Source organism: Leptosomus discolor, chromosome 9 (genome assembly GCF_034619465.1).
Source record: "Leptosomus discolor isolate bLepDis1 chromosome 9, bLepDis1.hap2, whole genome shotgun sequence".
NCBI lineage: Eukaryota > Metazoa > Chordata > Aves > Leptosomiformes > Leptosomidae > Leptosomus > Leptosomus discolor.
Genome location: NC_141399.1, coordinates 17,382,706 through 17,405,049, shown reverse-complemented (window position 1 = coordinate 17,405,049; position 22,344 = coordinate 17,382,706). Strand labels below are relative to the sequence as shown.

General features: G+C 40.3%; 1 protein-coding gene across 2 annotated transcripts in view; it reads right to left on the bottom strand.

The window, feature by feature from the left end:
• Window positions 1-22,344, bottom strand: part of POC1A (POC1 centriolar protein A) — a 58,214-nt gene that overhangs the window by 18,185 nt on the left and 17,685 nt on the right. For both annotated transcript variants that reach the window (XM_086469992.1, XM_086469993.1), the window contains exons 8-9: window positions 15,654-15,722; window positions 11,867-11,965 (exon numbers count right to left, since the gene is read on the bottom strand). In XM_086469992.1, coding sequence (XP_086326118.1) covers window positions 11,867-11,965; window positions 15,654-15,722 — 168 coding nt within the window. The remainder of the gene's footprint in view (window positions 1-11,866; window positions 11,966-15,653; window positions 15,723-22,344) is intronic.

Sequence of the window (22,344 nt, the reverse complement as noted above, 5' to 3'; positions counted from 1 at the left end):
ATGGCCAGCGCATTTAAAAGGAAATGTGCACCCAAGTGAGGAAGAACTGAATTGCCCCCAGACTGAAACCTTTTCAAATTTTGTGAAAGAATAAATCAGGCCCTGCTACTGTCCAGAAGAACAAACAAAAAAAAAACCCTTCACAGACCAAACTACAGCCACCCCCTAATAGCAATCTGTATCACGTGGTGAGTCAGCCACTAGTGACTTAAATTCTAGCACATTTAAAAAAAAAAAATAAAAAATGCAAAAATATAGAAAGAGCCCTGAAATATGCATTGGCTTTCTAACAGTCTCAGTACTGATGAGCACCACAATTACAGAGACACACACCTGTGCTCCCATCTGACTCACCTGCAAGGTGAAGTACCAGCTGAATCCTGGGGACAGGTACCAGCAACAATAACACTGCTGCAGAGGTTTAATTTATTTTAGTCAGAGTTCAAGTGTGCATTTTACCCAGCACAACCAAATGTATTTGCCAATAAATACCTTATTACAACATCTGCGTATTAAACACTGGGAGTATAGCGAGAAGCAGCTGAACATTAAAGGAAGAATAGATGAGCAGTTTCAGAATACAATACAGCTCTCAGTGACAAAGGGAAAACAGAAGGGATTTATTTATAGCAACCACTTAAAGACAGCAAAGTACAACTACTTGGGGGAAGGGGAAAATTAATCAGCCTTCATTCCAGAGGTCTCTTACTGAGCCTCTTATAAAAACTGTTCTGGCTAAACAGTATTCTGGCCAGCTATTATAGCACTGATCAGGGGGTGGAAGGCAAGTATTAACTACACAACACATGTATATCCATAGTAAAACTGCACAGGACAACTCAAAAAAAATGCTATTTTGCTTTCTAAATGGTGATTATTTAGAAGATATATTGACAGGATAACCACCTACCTGAAATTTACACCTACTAATAAAAATTCAGATCCTTAAAGGTTAATTCAGAGGAACTATTTCTTTTCCCTCTCTTCACCTCTCTCTGCTGGAAGGGAAGAACACAGTGGTGCAAGGGGGCTAGGTTCAGCTCTACCTTTAAGTCCCTTTAAATCAATTTCCAAAGTGTACCTATTGTTTTGAAGTTTTTTGTTTGGTTTGTTTTGTTGGGATTTTTTTGAGAGAATATGAAGTTCTCAAGAATTCATTTTCAAGTATCTAAAAAGACAGCATTCCCTTTAAGAAAATCATATATCCAATGCATTCAATACAGACATACAATTAAAAGTGTATTAAAATTCAGTAAGTGCAATTAAATTCACTTTCTTAGCTGAAAAAATACCTCTGGAAACAACAGAGGAGCAGAAAACTCCCAAAGGTGGTGCACGCTGTTTATTTAGATCCCAATTCTACCAATCCAAGTGAGAAATACCATTAGAAGTCTTCTATTTTGAGAAGTCATTTTCACTACAGGTAAAGTGATCCTTTAAATGGTTCCCAGAGAGCAACAGTGACACCCAGTGGAAGCATATTAGCTTCAAGGTAAGCTCCACAGGAAGGTCAGATGGAGTACACCATGCTACACCGGAGGACTCATTAAAAATCAAGAGGTAGCCTCACTTCTCCCTGCTATATACAAAATATCATTGACTGAACACAGCTCTCCAAGCATAAGCACTTTCTCTAGACTAGAAAAGCATCCCTTCTTCAAGGCAGCACTGAAATTTCTGGAGCAATCACATTCTTCAAGCTTGCATTACTCCACATCTACTGTCCAGACCAGCATAGGTTAACAACTAGAAACAGGATACAAGTTAAATTAGCTCTGTGAAACAATTCACAGCACCATTCACCCCTGCTTACCTCTTATTTCAGGATTCAAGTTGCAATAATGGAAAGGGATGTGGGAGGAAGGGGGAGAAAAAGAGAAGGGAGGTGAAAAGAACATTACTTCCCTCTTATTTTCACTTGTATTTCTGCTTCACACCAAAAGGTAAGTTGAGTTAGATATGCAAGAAGCCAGAAGTGATTTAGACAGAAGCCTCCTCAATATTGGTGCTACTAAAAACACCAAGTTAAAACATTAAAACTTGGCACCTCTACAGTAACAGCCATGTTTTGCCATAGGCCAATAAATATTAAGTCCGTGATAACTCCAAAAAGAAATAGAGTTAATAGCTATGTCTCAAATCCCTTCAAGTCCCAAGGCACATTTGTGCCAAAGCCTGAGTGAACCGCTGGAAGAGGCAGGCAGATGGAGCAAGGTGTATTTTAAGTGAAGCAGCATCATATTATCCAGTCCTGCTGACCAGGCTTCCAGGAAGGAAAGAAACAGGGGTAACAGCTAATAGCCAGCTACAGTACTCAAACATGCATGAAACCAGCCTGTCCATACATACAAGGCTGCACTTGGACAGAAATTTGTATTTCCTTACAGAAATCGTATCTCTGCAAGCAACACTGGCAACCTCTGGCCAAGAGCAGGTCCTCAGCCCACTCCTGCCTGCCAGAAGGGAAAATTTGCTCCACTCCCATGTTTCAGTGACCTTGCTCTTTGGTTCACTGTCTGTTGGTCCACTTAACTTACCTCTATACTCCCTTAAGGATCACTTTTAAACCAAGACAGACATGAGTTTCGAGGTAACTTCAGGTAACAAGCATCTCTGCAGACTGCTAAAAGCATCAGAGCTATGTGCTGTCCATGCTTTTCAGTTAGTTTATACTAAGCACCACTACATAAATATACTATGTCATCAACTGGTTGTGTACCAGCTGAGATCAGGTTCATGGTTTTGTGTTATGTGATCTTTGTTTTATAGAAAAAGTTGAGAGAAAGTAGATCCCTGCACTGATTTCCAAGGGGGAGTGTATCTGGCACTGGAAAGAATAGAAGTCACAGCTCCTGATAAGCTCTGGCAAAGGGGATCGCCACAACCCAAAACCACTAAGGAATATAACAAAGCTAGCGTTTCCAAATAACTAGTAATTAATGCATTGCTATATTAATTCACAGTCTTACTAAGGAAAAATAGGAACTAATCTTCAATATTAACTCAAACTGGAAAGAAGCTGACATTTTAAATAGCTAAGAAGCCCTCTACAAACACAGAATGGGAAAGTTTTGCATGTGTTACATTTCCAAAAGCATGAATGGCATTTCTGTGATGAATGAAAACGGGAAACAGTAATGCCAGACATTGAAAGCCCAGTAAAAGAGTGCATGGACAGGTAAAACAGACTACCAGCTGTTTAAAAAGATAAAGCAGGTCTCTATTTATTGAGAAAGAAAAGCTTTCAACATTTTAGATTTATCTTTTCCTACTTTGATTAGGCATTTTACCTCCCTTAACCAATTCTCCCTTCCCATTAGTCCTAGCATTTTCTTAGGAGATAGAGGTTTCTTCCTCAGTTTAGTACAGAATAATTAAGCTTTTTTGTCCAGGTGATGCTTAACTGGCTATCCTAACACTGCTCCTGGAGAATAACAGTACCAAAAATCTCAAAGGAACAGTTTTGTGTATAAACAAGCCACCATAGGCAAAAAGACAAATATGAGAACCGTTGGTAAGAAATTTCACCAAGAATTGAACTACTGTTCCCTGGCCCCATTTAAGATGTCTCTCAGGAAAAGCTCCCAAGAAAAAGTAGCCAAACACTGAAACAAAATGTTTATCCTCAGCCTTGGGTTATCCAACTGCAGGTTCCTTTACACCAAAAGCAACAGTCTCCTAGGCAAGAGCGAACACACACAGTGATCTCCTAAAGTGCAAACAACAGCTTCCAGCTCATCATCAGAATCGTCTGCCCCTTTCTAATGAAATAGGCATGTATATGCTGTGTAACATACATATGTGCATGCATGTTATGTATACACACACATATGTAAACATACACAGACATATGTTACAATATGCCCACTTGTATTGGTCTTGCTTGAAGTCTGGATTTTAGCAGAAAAGTTTAAGATCTTAGAAGCTTTTAAAGCTTGAACTATCTTCATCCACCTCAAAGCTGACACAGAATAGCAGCTTAAAAAAAAAAAAAAACATAAATCTTGCTCTGTCTCTTCTCTTTAAATTATGACTCAAGCATTAATATAGGCCACATACAGCAGCAATTTAAGTGGGTGAATTTACATTAATTAGCCTGAGATGCTGAACTTAAAAGGCAATTTTTACTCTGACCAATAATGACTTGTCAGGACTTGCCTTATTGTTCCAGTGCCTGAAAGAACAAATCTGTTCGCTGTAAGATGACAGACATTAAAAGCTGATTCTCTTAATTCTGAAAAAAAAATCTTGTCGAACCAGAAAAGAAGGGAAAACAGTTGTAGCAGCACAGCTGCTCCCACCCGCTAACAGGCAAAGCTGTTGTAGTTTGTTGCAGTCATTCAGAGCCTCTTGGAAAGCCAAGCTGAGGGTGCCTATACCCTGTCTTTTCCTCTCTCTTAGGTCCTTCATCAGGATTGAAAACTCTGATAAACAGTCTGCAACAACGTGTAAAAAAAAAAAAAAATATTACCACACAAAATCAAAGACTTAAGCTTTCATTTGTTTGTCATGCACACCCTTCTCTCCTTACACTGACCGGATCAAGAGAAAAGAAAATCCAGAAGTTTCAAGGGAAAGTGCAACAACATAAGGGCAAAAGCCATTCGTGAAAAATTCAGTTTCACACAGCAATAGCAGGGAAAAAAAAAAAGCTGAAAGAGTATTAGAGGGCTAGCCATTAACAGAGGCTTCCTGGAATATCCTCCAGAAAGAAGCTCCACTGTTAGCTCCTTGCGAGGTAGACACTCATTTAGTCGAGTGAGAGGAAAACATTTGTTTTACTCTGATGCAGCCTCCCAGTCAAATTAAGATGCAGAAAATCAGCGAGATCCACAGTAAGGCTCCACAAAGAGCAGCCAACTGATACACTGTCCTGGCTGTTTTGTGAACAAGAACGTGCATTTAGAAATGAACGAGCAGCGTGCACTCTCTGGCCCATATTAGCCATAGTTCCTACTAACCATACTACCACAATGGAAAGAATTATTATTTTCCCAGAGTCTGAGGATGCTGAACCAGGCAAGAAGAGATCATTCTCAACTGTCCAGGCTTGCTCACCATGACAGCTCCCTTAGTTAACTAAGTGTTCGGTAACTCTTGGGGGTTAGTTCGTCCCACTCTAAATCTCTGGTTTCCAGCAAGAAGAGTCAAAGATACCATGGGAGCATACTTCTGGTACAGAAAGAACTACTAGTTGCTTTTGCTAAAAGGACGTGAGCAACAAAGGGAAGTGACATCCTTCTGGCTCTCACAAGGTTTACAAGCACAGACTCTTCAGGCACAGGCCAAAGTAGAGACCCAGCTTTGCCCACACGGCAAAGGATGGACAGGAAAGGAGAAGCCTTTTTCTTCACTCCTGTTGAACCTCTGTCTCCTTACAAAAAAATTACAAGGTCACATCTTGCAATAGGCTTAAATGAGCAGGCTTCCTTCAGTGAAAGAAGAGTGAAGATTAGGCAGCTATGGGTAACCATCTGCAACTGCGCTGCCTCCAAAGGATGTGGGGAAGAGCTCCCGAGCATCTTACGATCAGTCGTAGTAAGACTCTTGCCCATCCCTATGAAGCTTCTGCTTGGACAGTCAAGCAGGGTAGAGAGCAGTAGAAACATCTTAAGCACTCATCACACTGTTGTTCTTTTAAGTAAATCTGCCTACCTATTTCAAGAGGATGACAACCATGATTACAGCTTGCTGGAGCAGGAATGCATCCTGAGAAAAACAAGGCGACAAGCACATCAGGAAAAAAAGAATACTTTGCAGACCACATTTATTCTGAAGGATGAAGGCTGAATCTCCTGCTGTTGAATATAGGATTCCTCCCTTACAACGCTTAAAAATAAATAAATAGAAGGGGTGGAGGTCGTGAAAATGACAACACACATCCACATCCAATTGCGAAGAGTTCCAGCTCTGTGCAATGAAACTGCTTCCCGGGAGGGGATTTCACAGCAAGTAAAGAAAGAAAAAGTGTACAAAGTATTCATAAGTATTAACGGATGCCAAAATTAGAGATAGTTACCAATTTGGAAGCCAAAAGGTCAAAAAAAGAAAAGGCACATCTGGCCTATGAGTAACTCAGGAGGAATTTATTTATACAAGGAACAAGTGGCTGACAATGAACTGCTGCAGTCAGCACTGAGACCACAGGCTGAGCACAGGAGGCACCCAAGGTCACCAAACACAAAGCAGAACCAGCAAAGGAGAGAGGTGGAGTCAACTTTGGAAATGCAGTTAGAGACCTCAGAAAACTTTATTATCAAATCACTTTTTTTTGGAATTAGTCTCCAATCCCATTCAACAGAACTATTTTGGAAAAACTGCCATTAAAGAAATAAGCGTAGTCCAATGCCTGGAGAAAATTTTAAACCCAGCAGTAAAGACAGAGGCCTAAATGCCTGTCTTAACTGACAGGCATTTGAAGAGTCACAGGCTACTTCTTCAAAAGTCCTTTCCATTGAAGTGCTGCACTTCCCAAGCTTCACTTTGTGAAGTCTGCTATGCCATTAGCTTTCAAATTTGGTAGCTCCACAACTGAGTACCATTTAACTTCAAAGGAGCTAGATATTTAAAACATTTGTGCTCTTGAATTTCAAAAGAGCAGAAAGACTTCTTGGCAAGAGAGTGACAGAGGACAATTCTGCAACTCTGCCCATGTCTCCCAAATTGCCCTACCAAGGGATTACCTGCTTTTGAGTCTGTCTGCACATCCACTCACACAAGCAGGTGTCTCAGAGTCCTACTAGGAGCTGAAAACTAAGCTGCATACATTTAAGTTACATGGTTACAGAATTCACAACTTAAGTGGCAACAGAAACACTTCTCCATCACCAGTAAGCTTATGTTCTGGTGTACCTATTATGTCTCTTGCCAAGATACCCTTCATTTGAGATACACAGTCTGCACGGGTTGTGTGTAGTCCGTTTATTTCCCTGCCTTTGGGGCATCTGAAGCTACCAATCCCCCTGTTCAAGATAGCTTTGCCTCTGAGATACTGCAACACAATTAAGTTTTAAAGTATTTTTCCTCAGAAAGCTATATAGTTTAGACTAAGGTCTCCTCATCAGCCTCCTCCTTTGCAAAGTAGTATTTAGCTCAGAGTTATAACACGCCTAAAGAATGTTTATGTTTAAATTTGAGTAAAGAATCTCTGTATCAATGAATATTTCCTATTCTCCATAATATTACATGAAAAACTGTTTACCAACTCAACTTATACTACAATGTTTTTCATAATTTGCAGTGTACACATTTAGATAAACACCCAAGCACTTTCTAGCTGTCCATGTGACATCAACTGTTCAGCATTTGCTCGTAACACTTGACCTTACATAGTCTTCTTGGAATTAGTCAACAATAGCAGCAAGTCTCTCGCATAATGAAGCAAGTGTTCTTGTATATTCACGTCAGCTGTAACCACAGGTACGAAGCTTTCCTTGTATTTGGAAAAAAACCCACCACCAAACCCCTAAAATAAAACACATTATCTGTCCTCTCTGGAAAGAACGAGTTGTATGACAAATGTTTTCACAACATATCAGATCTGTGAACATGTCTTTTGATCTGATCCTACACAACTCTTCATACAGAGACCCTTTTGCCAGGACAACCATAAGATCTCATATTTATGAAGTCACATGCAAAATCCATACCTCTTACTCTGACTTTCCTTTAGGTCCTCACCACTCAATACTGCAGCAATTTACTCTTAGCCCTTACATTCTAGAGCAAAGCAAACACAAATGCTTATAGGATGAAGACACATGACTAACACTTCATTTCTTCCCATCAGCTTCATACAGCACAAGTGCTTGCCCTTAACTTTGGTGTTCAGGGCAATTATGCAACACTTAATAGCAACAATCATAGCTTATAATTTAAGAGTAAGCATTTATTTCAGAGCTACTGTAATTCCAATCTAACATTTAAAGTCTCACATCTACGCTAACAGATATTTATATTTCTCTTCTGACAACTTTAGTGTTTTCTTTATCACTTTTGTGTCTATGCTTTCACACCATTGTCTGCAATTCCTGCTCATCACGAACTTCTCTTTCATTTGCATTAGTCCTTGCACAGAACAGTTTTACTTTCAAAGCAAGCTGCATCCCCAAGCCTCATATATTTACAGAAAACACAAGCAGGTGGGCAGAGTAACTTTGAAGTTCATGTCTATTGTTGCAAACAATACCCTGATTCATAATGAACTTTAACCAACTGCCTGAGAAACCAGCATCTTCTAAAGGCTCTACTCTTTCTTAGCACTTGCATGTTAGTCTGACTCTGCCCATTAAAAACCAGATACTAAACTGCGTGTTTTAACACAGCCACTGCTTTGATTCATATTTGTGCTTTCACAACACTTCAGAAAAACAAACCATACAGCTACACATGAGAGCGTAAGCTCTCCTTGGAAAAATATTCTGACTTAAGTAAAGGGTGAAAACAGATTCAAAATGTGTCAAGAATAGCATTCATGTATTTTAGGGACACCAAAACCAAGTAACAATCTATATGCCTGCTTTAAATGTAGTTATATCCCAAGAGGTCTGTGAAGTCTCAGTATTGTTCAAGAAGCACATTAACACAGCAGTAGAGAAAGATGAAGCCACTTTACTTTTCATTGAAGAAGGTAACCTTGGCATGAAATCAAGAGCCACAGGTGGCAGCTTCAAGCCTAATTTTGATGGGAAAAATAACTGATCTCAACTACAGAAAATCCACCAAAGTAAGTTCTTCATTATTAAAAAGTAAACATTTTGTTCAAAACAAGAAGGAACTGAATATATAGTGAAATTTAAGTCTTGCAGTAAGTTGTAGCAGTGACAGCACTCTTAAAGAGCCCAGCATAATATATTTCTAAAAGATAAAAGTAATGAAATTCACTTGAAAGAAAAAGAGTAGACTGCCATGAACAGAAGAGTTACTACGGAGCCAAGATTACCACACTCAGGTTATACTTAAAAAACTAACCAAGCCATTTTCAGAGATATCACCTTCTTTTTACCAGCAAACTTTTCATATAAATTCTAAATTTAAACTTAACCTATGGTATCCAAAACAAGCTCTCAGACTACATTGTTTATTCTTCCCCTCTTAACCCCAGCAATTAGAACTGCCTTAATATTAAGCATTGCATTCCCAATAACCTAATATGCAAGTCATATTTTGCATTTCCATTCTAATGAAGTGTAGCGAGCTCTTAGTAGCAACCAGGTATAGGCTCTAGCATGCTACATGATTGTTCTTGTAACAGACAGCCACAGTATAGCTGATATCCTCCCAAAAATTTACACTATATTGGCTTCGGCAGCACCAATCAGACTGTGTGACATGAGGCAAAAATTGAAACTCCACTCCTTTATGGGAGGACAGAGCTGCATCACACTTTCAAGGCAGAACAATGTTCGTATCTGCATAAAAGAGACCACCTTGTCGAACTGCATCAACAGACTTAATCAACTAAGACATTGGTCTTGGTTGTGCCGGCTAGCACTCAAGGCCTCTATTGCAACCACTGTCACCCCTGCTTTTTAACCAGGGATAATTTTACTGTTGAAGGCAGTCAAAGGTTTAGTTTACAAGTCTCTATTCATGCTTATAGCTAATTTGGCAGATCTAGTGGAAGCATCATTTGTGCTATTCAGATGAAAAGATAACACCACATTTGCCCAAGGAATAAATAGGAAGGAAGAATCCCACTGACTATCCCTCAGCTTGATCTTCTGTAAGTTGCACATAACACAGTAACTTTCCCACACTTTTTATATTCAGGTGGTACTGCTGGATCAGCAGCTCCCAGGCCGCATGTCCAAGCCAAAGGTTGCATTTGGGTAGCAGTTCAGAATACTCACTCCTTTGAGGTAATTTAGATCCCCAAACCAAAGTATGTCTCTTCTGCATGACTCAGCATGGATTCACTTTGCCCTCCGTAAAAATACAGCACCTGGTCCAAACCAATATATTACACCTCAAAGAATTTGCAGTACCCCATTTCCCATAGGCTCAGAGCATGAGTAGAGCAACCCCTTGTCAACCAAAACCACATGACACGGATTTGCCTGTCAGTAGCACACAAACAGTTGGTCCCGACAGCATTATTAGAGGTTTTGCCAGGTAAACCCTCTTCCACAGGGGAATGTTCCACAGATGTTCAGGGTGGTTAGTCATGGTTCAAGGGTTTTGTTCAGCAGCTACCTTCAATGCACATCTTAAGAGGTTCTATAATGAAGAACTAAGTTTTAGAAGAGCTTAGGAATTTCCTTCCTTTCCTTAAATTACTACTGGATAATATACTCTGGTAATAACAACAGTACAGGTGGGGGTAAGCTTACCATAAACTCCCATTAGTGGACACCTTGTCTGCACTATATAAGCCACTCCTTGGAATGATAAAACCTGAAAATGGTATTTCTTCCCATAAAGGCTTTCTTTGTCTCTGCTGTATTTCAGCCCAGATCTATACTACACAATATCTTCAATTAAAGCAGAGAGTGTTCAAAGTTAGCCCAGTTCAATAGGCTAATAAACAAAGAGGTCATTGGACTGCTAGTTTCATAGCCTGCATAATTTTAGAGTTAGAACATAGGAGAGGAGGTAAAGGAAAAAGTCAGTTTTAGCCAAAACGAGCTGAGCATCAATAAACACTTTCACTTCCTCCTTCCTTCTGTGATTGCTTCCTACCATTCTCTCCCACTCACCTAGCACTAACATCCTCTGGCTTTGACTGCTTTCTTTACAGAGCACTCTACGTAGTAAGGCATCAGGTTTAGAGTCGCAGGCTCAAATTTGTCGATCACAAAATACTACGGCTATTCTAACACCTCCAACAATGGACTGAAGTCATTAAATAAAAACACTACTACATTTAAGAGAGAACCTAAGTTTAGTAGCCCAGTAAAGAAGATCTAAGTTGATAAGATTAAAGACACTGCCACAAAGCAACAGATGTTGGCTAGAAGCTTACCTTCAACTAAGGCAATGCCACATATGCATAAACCCCCAGTTCACAAACTGCTTTCTAGCTTACAGCCCACGTGGAACAAGATGTAACAAAAACCAGCCATGGAATAACATATTTCAGAATCCTGTAGGTATTCTCAAATATATCAAAAATATCCAAAGATTGACAAGGCAAAACACAGAAGTTTAAGTGAAGCATTACCATGTGCAAAAATAACTCGTATGGACAGTAACTTTGAAGTGTTAAGTCTCGTAATAGCCATGACATCCAACATCAGTACTACGCTTAGATCAGTGCATCATACTGAATTACTCAGTTGGTGGATTTATCCACTAGATACAGTCAGAACTCAGATGTCTCTTAACACATGGTTCAGGGAACAGATACGAACTAATGTCTCCAAGTACGTAGGAAAGCAGCCCCAGTAAAATATGTCACCTATTTCTCATGTGTGAAGTCTACGCACAGAGATTTCTTTTGTCTTTGCTGACTGTCAGTGAAAAGATATCATGAACAATACCTATTTTCAGGACTGACACCAACTTAAAGGATCCATATCAGCTAGCAAGACTGCATTCAGCTGTTACTCACATCTGTGCTTTTTTGTGGACTATCATCCAAGCCTACCACACATTCTTTAACACAGGCTGCTAATAAAAAAAAAATGCATGCATACATGCACTAAATTTACTTCCCTTTTAAAACTGTTACATATAGTTTTCCTAGAACACAAGTACAGTCAAACAAAACAAACAATACAAGATTAGTTGAAAAACAGACATCTTGCAGCTCAAATACTGAGGAAAGACGACTCTACAGTTCAACTGCCTGAAAGAGTCACACACTTTCAAGTTGCAGAAATTATACTGAAAAGAAACTCTACACTATTTCTGTATGCTGACCTACCAGAGTGTGGCGAGTCCCATCCACACTAGTGCCAGGCTTCTGTGTTTTCAGTACATCACCATAATCTGCTGCATCAAAGTTAGTCTTCCACACCATCACCTGCAGAAGAAAGTTATCTCTATTAAAATTTTCCATCTACATTTGCTTAAAGGTCAATTTTGTCAACACATCAGAGAAGAGTCAGCAGATGCACACAAAGTTTACCTAAGAAAGCTTTGCCATTGATTAAATTAAGGATGTTTTTTGTAAATATACTACTGACTACAGACATAGCATAACAGAGTTCTCATTCCAGCATTCTTTGGGTCAGGAACATCATGAAACTAGACCTAGAGAACTTCAAAGCAAAACACAGAATCTACCATTAAAACCACAACTATATTAAAATACCATGCTTAGCGTTATAGCACTTATCAGCCACACCCCAAACAACTAGTCACTGGTTCATCATAAGATTCATTCACAGGAAAATGAGTTAGTAATCTGAGACTAGCATTAGAGGTCTTGAGCTAGTTTGTCAGCTGCACACCAAACAAATCTCACTTATAGGCATCTTCTCTCCATAATACAGTATTTATTTCAGAAGAGAAGAGAGGCCTCCAACACATAAACCACTTCAGTATATCAAGAGCAAATCTATGGAGTAAAATCTTTAGCAGTAGCTCTAAAAGCCCAAAAGAGTTTAAGAGCAATCCATCCACTATTTCAGATGTCTGAAAGACACTACGAACCCCGGCAGCTCATCTTGGTTATAAGAAACATCAGTATTTATTCTTCACCTAAAAGTTTTCATCCCTGCTTCATGTGAAATAAAAGCATTTTTCTTTCATAGCTGCATAGTTAACCAATGAGGCCGTTCCCTTGTGTAACAGGAAAAAGTGATGCTCTTATTGTATAGGTTGTCTCCTCACAGCCAGCAAAGGTGCTATTACAACAAAGATGGGCATTGCTACCTAACCTGGGGATTAACACATCTCAGTGAAGATCGATAACAGAAAAATGAATACTTACTTAGACCACTGCTTTGGGTTGAAGTCCATCCATATCTTTAGTGGGACAACTCACACTAAGTATGTTAAAAGCAGCGTATATTTGCAGCACGGGGTGCAAGTGGCACGTCCTGATTCCAGCAGGCTCACACAACAGGCCCGTTTGCAGTTCAGTAATATTTTTTTTCAGACAGGCTACACTTCTAAATTACCCCACACAAAAAAGACAATTTTTGACTCGTAGAGATGTTCTTTATTTCTCATATTTCTCTTGGATTCAGAAAGCTAGGATTCAGCAAGGCTCATTCCACCGAAAAAGCTTCTTGTATATACACAACTGGTAATTTAAGACTAATGCTGTTTTTAATACATACATGTATTGCATGTTAAAGTTCTCTCTCCATGCAAGACAGGAAGCGCTGCCTGCATTTTCAGATACAAATCTAAAAGGAAAGAGGCAGTTCCTTCATGGGAGCTAAGAACAGGAAAGCCCACAGCCACCCTTCCCACTACATGCATTCAGAAAAGCACAACCTTGACCTACAATGGAAAGGACTGCCAAAGAACTCAGTCAGGACCCCAGGCCATAAACGCACCTTTACAAAGCACCTTTCTGGGGAGGCATTGCCATTCAGTGTTTCAGTTTAATAATACCAGGCAAAACTTTGCAATGAGCATTACTTTGTTTAAAGAAATCCCAACCACACGACAGACAAAGAGGGACCTGATAAAACAAAAGCCTTTTGATCGAATCCACTTTACTCAGAGAAATGTAGGCTAATACATCCTTTTAAGTTAAAAATGAAACAAATAAAAGTCAGCTTCTTGGCTATGCCTAGAAATTGAAGACAAAATTTCTTAAGTTTTCTGTCGATGAATTGCTATATAACTGCAACTGCAGCTTCCAGCTACATCAGGGCTTTTAAGAGAGAAACAGCAGCAAAAAGGCATATTTATTTCTTGTGTTAGATAATCATTTCAAGAGCAAATCTTAGTGACTCCAATATAGTTTTATTAGACAGAAAAGCTGGATGCATCTCTTCAAAGCAGTCTGATTAAAGCCTTAAATAAAAAGTGGTCTTAAAGAGACACGATTACAAGCTGTGCCACCTATCTCAGCAAATGTATAAATCAGAGTTAAAATGCAGCAGCTCATGAAACTGTCATGAGCTACAACCCTAGGATTGGTTTCCTCCTCAACGTATATAACTGAAAACACACATTGCACAGAGAACCCAGCAAGTCATTTCAACATGGTCCAGACATACCAGGCACATTCTTGCTTTCCCCTACTGACAACAGAAAACAAAACACAGCAGCTTTTAAAGAAAAGTGAATCTGGATTATAACTCAGAACCAGAAGTAAAAGTAAGAGATCTCCCTTCCTGCCCCAACTGCTTCATCCACAAAAACCCTTCACCAGCAGTACAAGACACCCAAGCTCTCAAACCCAGTGTACATATCAAGGTCAGAAGAGAAAAGTCCAACTCTGACCCAAAAAGCTGTGCAACTGCAGCATGAGCACACCTTTGCACCAGGCTCCTGTTAACAGAGGCCTGCAGCCTATGTTTGTGTCCTGTCAGACTCAAAACCATCTGGTCTCAGTCACTGGAGATGGCTTAGTCACAGCGTCTCAAATAAGACTGAGAGGACAGAGCTGTGGGAGTAGGAGAGCATTAAGGAATACGAAATACAGACCAGTGGAGCCCGGAAGAGTATTCAGGGGAAGCATCCCTGCCTGCTTCCCTTGTACTTATGCTTGTGTCCCAGAATTAGCCCAATTAGCCCATGGCAGACCAGGCACACCAAAGGACAGGAAAAGTGGTGGTGGTTAATTAGAATGTATTGGAAAATGTGGAACCTGAGCATGACTTAAATGGTACCAAATAAGGGATGGATGCTGTCCTGGTTTCAGCTGGGATAGAACTAATTTTTTTTTCTTAGTAGCTATAATTGTGCTATGGTTGGGGTTCAGTATGGGAACTGATGAGAAGAATGCTGCCAATATACTGATGTTTTCAGTTGTTGCTAAAAAAAATATTCAAGGACTTTTCACCTTCTTGTGTCTTGTTAGTGTGCAGGTGCACGAGAAGCTGGGAGGATGTATAGCCAGAGCAGCAGACCCAAGTTGGCCAATGGAATATTCCATGTCATACAACATCATATTCAGTAGATAGGTGAGGGTTGGCCAGGAAGCTTGCTCTCTTCCACGATGGCAGTTTTGGGGTTTTCACTCCTCCAGGATCACTAGCTGGGAATGGACTGGGCATTGGCCAGCGGGCGGTGAACAATTGCATTGTGCATCACATGTTCATACAGTGTATACTCTATCATTACTACCATCATTACTATTTTATTTTATTTCAATTATTAAATTGTTTTTATCTCAACTTACAAGTCTCCTTACCCCTATCCCTCCAATTCTCTCCCTGGTTCCCCAGGGCAGGCGAGCAAGCAGCTGCATGGCATCTGGCTGCCAGCTGGGTTCAAACCTTGACAACAATCCATCAATATAGCTCATGATATTCAAGGTATCTCAGCACAGCCATTTGTACACCCATCTAACTTACTCCCCAGCTGCAGATGCCTCAAAGGCACATAACAAGGGCTGTATAGAGAGTAATATTTCCTGTTGTACATAACCATTCCCAGATAACCCAGCTGAAATGCTTCCTCAGTAAGAAAAGTCTGTTTAATCTCTCTCACTGTTTTTAATATTTGTTCTCTCTTTGAAAGCAGTAAGATGCCAAGAAAACAGTAACAAGGCACAAAACTATCAAATTAAACTAGTCAGATACCTGTTCATCAGAACCTCCAGAAGCAAATAAGTCTCCAGCTCTTGAAAACGCTACACAGGTAGCTGGCCCCTGCAAACAGATTTAAAAGATAGGTTTAAAAAAATGTGAAAGAAAACAAAGGGGTTATAAAGCTCCATTCACTACAGCTTTACAAGGTATTTCTCATTTGACATCAGCAATCTAAAGGCAAAATTCAAGAACCTCTTATCTGTCAGGTAAGTGGGCCAGACTTAACATGCTAGGCTTGCTGGCACTTATTTCCCACATTTTTAGCCCCAGTTTAAGAAAAGCACTTTTCAGTATCCGTGGCATTGAGAGAGACAAGAACAAACAGAGTTTTACAGCTTCAGGCTTTTTCTTGTTCCTTCTCAATCGTTCTCCCTTCCCTTCAGAACTAGAAATTTCTAAACCTTCCGTTCATTTAATAAAAGCAGTGAAACTGTTGAGTTTTGTTAAATGCAGTCTTTAAGTTTGCCAACTGACAAAGTTTTGAAGCAGAAAAGGAAGTTTAAACACAGATACATGCAGAGCAGCATCAAAATACAGATTGAAGAAGATTGTTAGACATAAATTACCCCCACTACTGACAATTCTAAGCATTCAAAAATCATAAACCATGTCCCACAAAAACTTATGTTTTTTTAAAACAAATCTGAGGAGTGATGAATCCACCTTTCAGGCTTCAATTGCTAAGCCCTCAGAATCTAATTTCTAACAATTTTCCTCCTCACAACATGAATCCTAGAACCATGAAAGTAAAATGCACTAAGCCAAGATTTTCACATAATAATGGAACTCCAGCGGCCAGAACTTGAAACATTACTCAGAATCTTCAAGGCACTGACACCACAAGACAGCAAATTTCATGGACCACTGTGTGCACCAGATTCACCATGGAAAATAGTGTCTACCCTCCACATGCTTTTCCCAACAGCCTTTCTTTGAAAATACAAAACTGTCGCTAAGGGACAGCATAAAACACACGACTGATGATAAAAAAAACCAACCCCAAATAGCCAATAGTCTACAGGCAAGAAGTGAAAGAAACAGTTCTATCACAAAGGAAAAGGGGTGTGGGGAGGTGTGTTTGGTTGGTGTTTGGTTTGGGGTTTGAAGTGTTTTTTTGGTTTTTTGGGGGTTTTTTTTTCAGTCATCACATGCTCACCTGTATATTTCTAGGATATTCCATACAAACTGCTTACTGCAGAAGACCCAAAGCTTAAAGCTCTTGCTTAATCCACCATGATGTAACTTCAAAACATGTTTGACCAGTGTCAGCCAAAGCAATCAATTTGCATCAACAAATTTGGCCAAGGTTAGAAGCATTTTACATCAAGAAATCTGTACAAGCAGAATAACTGCAAGGATAAGATTCAGTATTCAGAGCAGAATCCAATTACTCATTTTATTTGACACTTGGCAGTCAAAAAGCCCACAAAGTTTTCAGCGCAGGAGGAAGAAAAAGCCAAGGCTACCTGAGGAGCACTGGTAAAAAGAACAGGTCACTGAACAACAGCCAGAGCAGCATCAGCAGAATATACTGTGTTTGTACATTAGCTTCTATGTAGTGTATTCTGCAGTACTATCTAGAGTTTTGCAGGAGGCAGCTATTCTCTTTGAATAACAACTAGCAGGACAAAGGCAACATAGGAAGGACATCTAAAGGCATCAGAAAGATAACAGAACCACTGCCTCATATCCCCTTATGTGTGGAGCATGTGGCCAGGCAATGACAGGGGCTTCAAACCAAACAGGCACCTGCAGTAGCACAGGAGAATGCAACCAATAGGCAGGCACTCCTTACAATACCGCTGTTTGCCATTTTTAAGCTACAGCCTAATGATCTACACAAGTTTGTGTTAGTTGTCGGGTATTTAACCTGAGAAGGCTGACCTAAACTGCTTTTCTTTTAGCAGTTTTACAGAAGAGATGCCAGAGTTAATGCATCCAGGATCATCTTCATACAGCTCAGGCACTTGCATTTTGAAGAAGCTTCCTGCATAAAACAACAGTCAGTTCTGAGAGACTTTAAACGGTGCTGACTGCTAAAGCACTGCTTGAGTAAAAGCATACATTTCACACCATGCATCTATTTTAACACATTTTCAACCTCTCAGAAAGCACACAGGAAGACACACATGGGAAGCACGAGACAGGCATTCTGAGATTCAGTCAAACAGAGCTGGGAAATTGTTAAGCGTGTTCAAGCACAGGCACAACAGACAAACTGTTCTGCTCGGAATAAACAGCTGAGAACCCAGATAGGGAACTTTTGTGGCAGCTACTGAACACGTTACTTTGCAGGCCGTCCTAAGCCCGAGCTTTTGCCCAAGCCAAAACAGGCAGAGACAGGAACAAGCATTTCCAGAGGCTGCCTGTGGCCTGTAGCCAAGTTTGCTGGGAAAAGCAAGCTGAACTAGTGACAGGCTAAGAGGAAGACTGAAACCAACCCAAAAAACACAAACCCAACCAAAAAACCCCAAAACACAACCACGAGAAAACTCTACCACACACATACACCTCCTGACATCCGCTTTCAAGTAAGATCATATATCTCAGAAGACAACAAGCTTCTCCTCAGCCCATATCAAATGGCAAGGACAGACATTCTATTAAGAGTTCACATCTTCCCAAGGGGCATCGCATGGAAATCTCACACCCAGCTTGTTTCTGGTTTCCCTTCTTTCTCTTTGTAAAAATGAGCTCATCACTATAAATCCTGAAGGCACACAAATACCAAAAGATTACATCTGGGACAAGGACTCAATTCTCACTGCAACCTATGTATCACAGTCCTATGTGCTTTGAAATATGTTGGCACGAGGTTATGCCAGCAAAACTAGAGCCTTGATGTGGTCACTCCCCGTGTGAAGAGTTTTAGCTTCCTTAAAACACATTGAGATATTTCCACATTATCATTTCACCTGCAGTGATTGCAAAAGGTCTTGAGGCCTTTTAATAGCAACATCTCACTCAAGAGATCTTGCCAGAAATTATCCAGTAGCAGCAATTTCAAAACACATGCACAGTCATTAGTGTGACTAAGCTTGTTCAACTAACACAGCATAAAATACTGCAGATATTTCAAACCAAAGACACTGCCATCAATCAGCTGAGACAAAGTGTGCTTCTGCTTTCTACTCCCACCCACCTCCCCAGCAGTTCAGCTCTCCAACCATAAGTGTCAGGAATGGAGACTCTCAAAAAAAAGTAAATGCAAACGCAAGAGAAATAAGCAGTAAGAAAGGGCAGAAACAAGTACAAAGCCAGAAAACTGCACAGTGGTGAATACTGCTCAAAGGTAACAGAGGTAAGGATACAGAAGCTGCACTCTGACTCTAATAAACCAGAGTTGGGAGGGCAGAAAAATCTTTCAAGACATCAAGACAAAGTGTTCAGGAAGAAGCACAAGTGAGGAATACTGGCAAGGAGCAATGTTTCACAAAATTATTTTTATCAGTCTAAATATTTCAGTGTATTTAGACAAAATTTAGCACAATACAAACCACATCAAAACAGGCAATGAACTGACTCCAAAGTCGTGGCTTCCTAAAGCAGAAAAAAACCCAGCAAGTTCAACAGAACATATTCCTCCCAAAATAGAGGATGATATCAAAGACTGAATGTACCTTTATAAATTGAAAGAGGGGGAACAAACAAGTCTATAGACACAACATCCTCTACAGATTTGTTGACATAAATTAAGTGAAAAGTACTTTGCTACATACACTTACAGCACTCTTCCCAGACATAAAAGGTTTGCTATAGCAACATAAAAATAATAGTTTGCCAAATACTTTTGCAGTTTATATTAAACACACAAAACAAAAATATAAAGCTACACTTGCCAGTGACACAGCCTAACTCCCATTTCTTCCAGGTAGGCACAGCATAGATCCAACAGATTTCTGATGCAGTCCTCGACAATAGGTATGTGGTTGGAGACTGAAGAATTCAAGTCTTCCTTCAGATTTTTTTTTTCTCTTTAAACTTACTGTTCGTATTAAAAGTGTCAAAAAGCAGCAGTGGCATATTCTTCTATACAACAGAGAATTTTAAGCTTATTTCCCATGCAACTAGAACATGTGGGATGCTGCAACCTTCTAAAGGATCACTTTATTCCTCTTTCTGTAGCAGAATACAAATGCCCTTCTATTAGTATTTCATGGGAGTTCAGAAGTTCCAGTTCTGCATCCTCATTGTGTTAGATGCTAGCACCAGGTCCCAAATTCCTGCAGCTTCTTGCCTTAGATGAAACAGCAAGCTGCAGAAAGAAGGGGCTGGACAACAAGGTACACCAAGTCAGTGGTAAGGAATGCGCCTATTTAGTCCCCAGGAGGCCAACAACATGAGGACTGCGGAGCTTTTGTGCATGTCAAATCGGAGTTTGAAATTATAATTTTGGTGATACTAGGACAGAGCTGCAGAAAGTTTGAGGGAAAGTACAGGAGAGAGCAAAAAGTCATCCACTGGAAACGCTGAGTGGGAAGAACGGTGCCACTAATCAATATTCAACTCATCTCCTCAAGCGAAAGAGAAGTACCAGGCCAGAAGGAGATAAGCCCCAGGGAGCCTTGAAAAGGACAACCTGCTCAGACACTAAGTGCAGCAAAGAAACTCAAAACAGAAAAAAAACCCTAAGCCATACAGAAAGAATAACAGGATCAAACCTAGTCCTTTGCGGCAGCATTCCCAGTGAATAAGATTTGAACACGGTCAGATAACCGTGCCATGGTATCTGAAATGCCAGGTGACACCCCACTTCTAGCTGCACTCATAGGCAAGACGGGTGAGGCACAGCACGTTACACAACCTAATTGATGTGCAGGCTACCTCCCAGAGACAAAGATTATACATTCTCTATGTCTTCCCACTTCCTATAGAAGGAGGCTAGTGACGACAAGGCCTTTATTGCCCTAGCGATTCACAGGTTGATCAGCTTACTCAAACATTAACTGGGGCCTTAGAAAAAGGTGTCCAGAACTATTCTGAATGGCTTGAATGCATTCATCGCCTAGCAAAATGGTATGCAAAGCCAGGACACAGATTACAAAACACTGAATGAGTGACCGGCAGGATGCTTACAGTATCAGTAACAGACACAGGGATGACAAGAGACAACAGGAATCCATGAAAATGAAGTTTTCAAAGGTGGAGCTAAAAGTAGATCTCTCAGAAATAAATACTTAAGAGAAAGGCCAAGCGTTTAGTCTGGAGAAATAGGAATATGCCTGGAGCAAACAGTCATACCTGCATGCAGATAGCAGATCAAATGTGTACCATCTATAAATAATAAGCAGTGGACAATCACAGAGAAAGACCTCTTGAACACCACTTCCTCCCCCATACAACTGCTGGAAGACAGAAGCACATTATTTCAAGAACGGCAGGGCTAACACCAACAGTCAATTCAAGTCAAGAGAAGACAGACTTGGGAGCTTCAGCTAGGAACAGAGCTAACATTTTGGCTTCAGCATAACAGAAGAAACAAGAGTCAGGCTGGAGAGGGTCCAGGAATAAATCAGAGTAGTTTAATGATGCACAGTCTGCACAATGAAAGCAGAGGCAGAGAGGAAGGTAGCTGGAGGGAGAAGGGAGTCAAGGATGCAAAGGATACAAATAGATTTTTTTTTTTTCCCTTTTTAAGTCCTGTGAGAAACTAATGCATACCAGAGAAGAGCCAGGTGAGAGAGCAAGGGAGGTGCCAAGCGCTGGAACAAGGCATATCTAGAGGATGCAAATAGTTGAGTTAGAGACCTTCCTCTTCCACTACCCACAAAAGGAAATACAGAATTAGGAAGATATGAGCCAGTACATTCAGTCAAATTCTCCTGGCATAGATTAACTACTGCAAAGAGAAAAAGGAGATACAAGTGGTGACAAGGTCTGAGAAGCAAATCCAGCAGCAACCAGCACACTGGGATGATCAGTTCAAAGCATAAAAGACATGATAAACAGAGCAGTCATTGCTACTGTTCACAGTGCTTTCAACTGCTTCATGGCACAGGAGAAGAGGGCAAGTCATACTTGGACAGAAGGACATTGAAATGACAGAGGGTAGAAGAGCAAAAGATGCAAAGAATAAGTGATCAAGACAATTTTGAAAACGCCAAGAGCAGATAAAGAAACTTGATGAATGCACTCCCGATTGCCAAAGAAAATAGAGGGTCTGAGAGAAGACGCTGGATGTCACGTGTCTTTCACCTATCACTTTGTTTCAGCAGCAGAGGAAGCAGCAAGGAGTTCAGTGAAGACCAACTGAAATTAACAGACCTTTTGGTAAGGCAGGAGCATTGAGCCTGTATCTCAGGATCAATGATGAACTTGCAGCAAGGGAACACACAGCTATGAAGACCTATTCAATCTTATCAGAAAACGTGAAAAACAATAGCAGGATACTTAGCAGGAGAAGAAAGCTGAATGCAGAGAAGAGGACAGAGGCAGGAAGAAAGACAAGGGGCAAGACAGGTGACAAAAGTTAACACACATTTGCTTCACAATCTGGTACAGGATGCAGCACGTATCCTGCAGAAGAATCAGACAGCAAAAAAACAAATCTTAGAGGTAAGAGCTAGGGGAAAAAAAAAAAGCTATGAAAGCTATGGATGTTTGTTGCCTTTTTACAAACACCAGACACCCTAAACACAATGTGGAGAGGGAAAAAGGTGTCAGCCCAGGTATTGCACTTTGG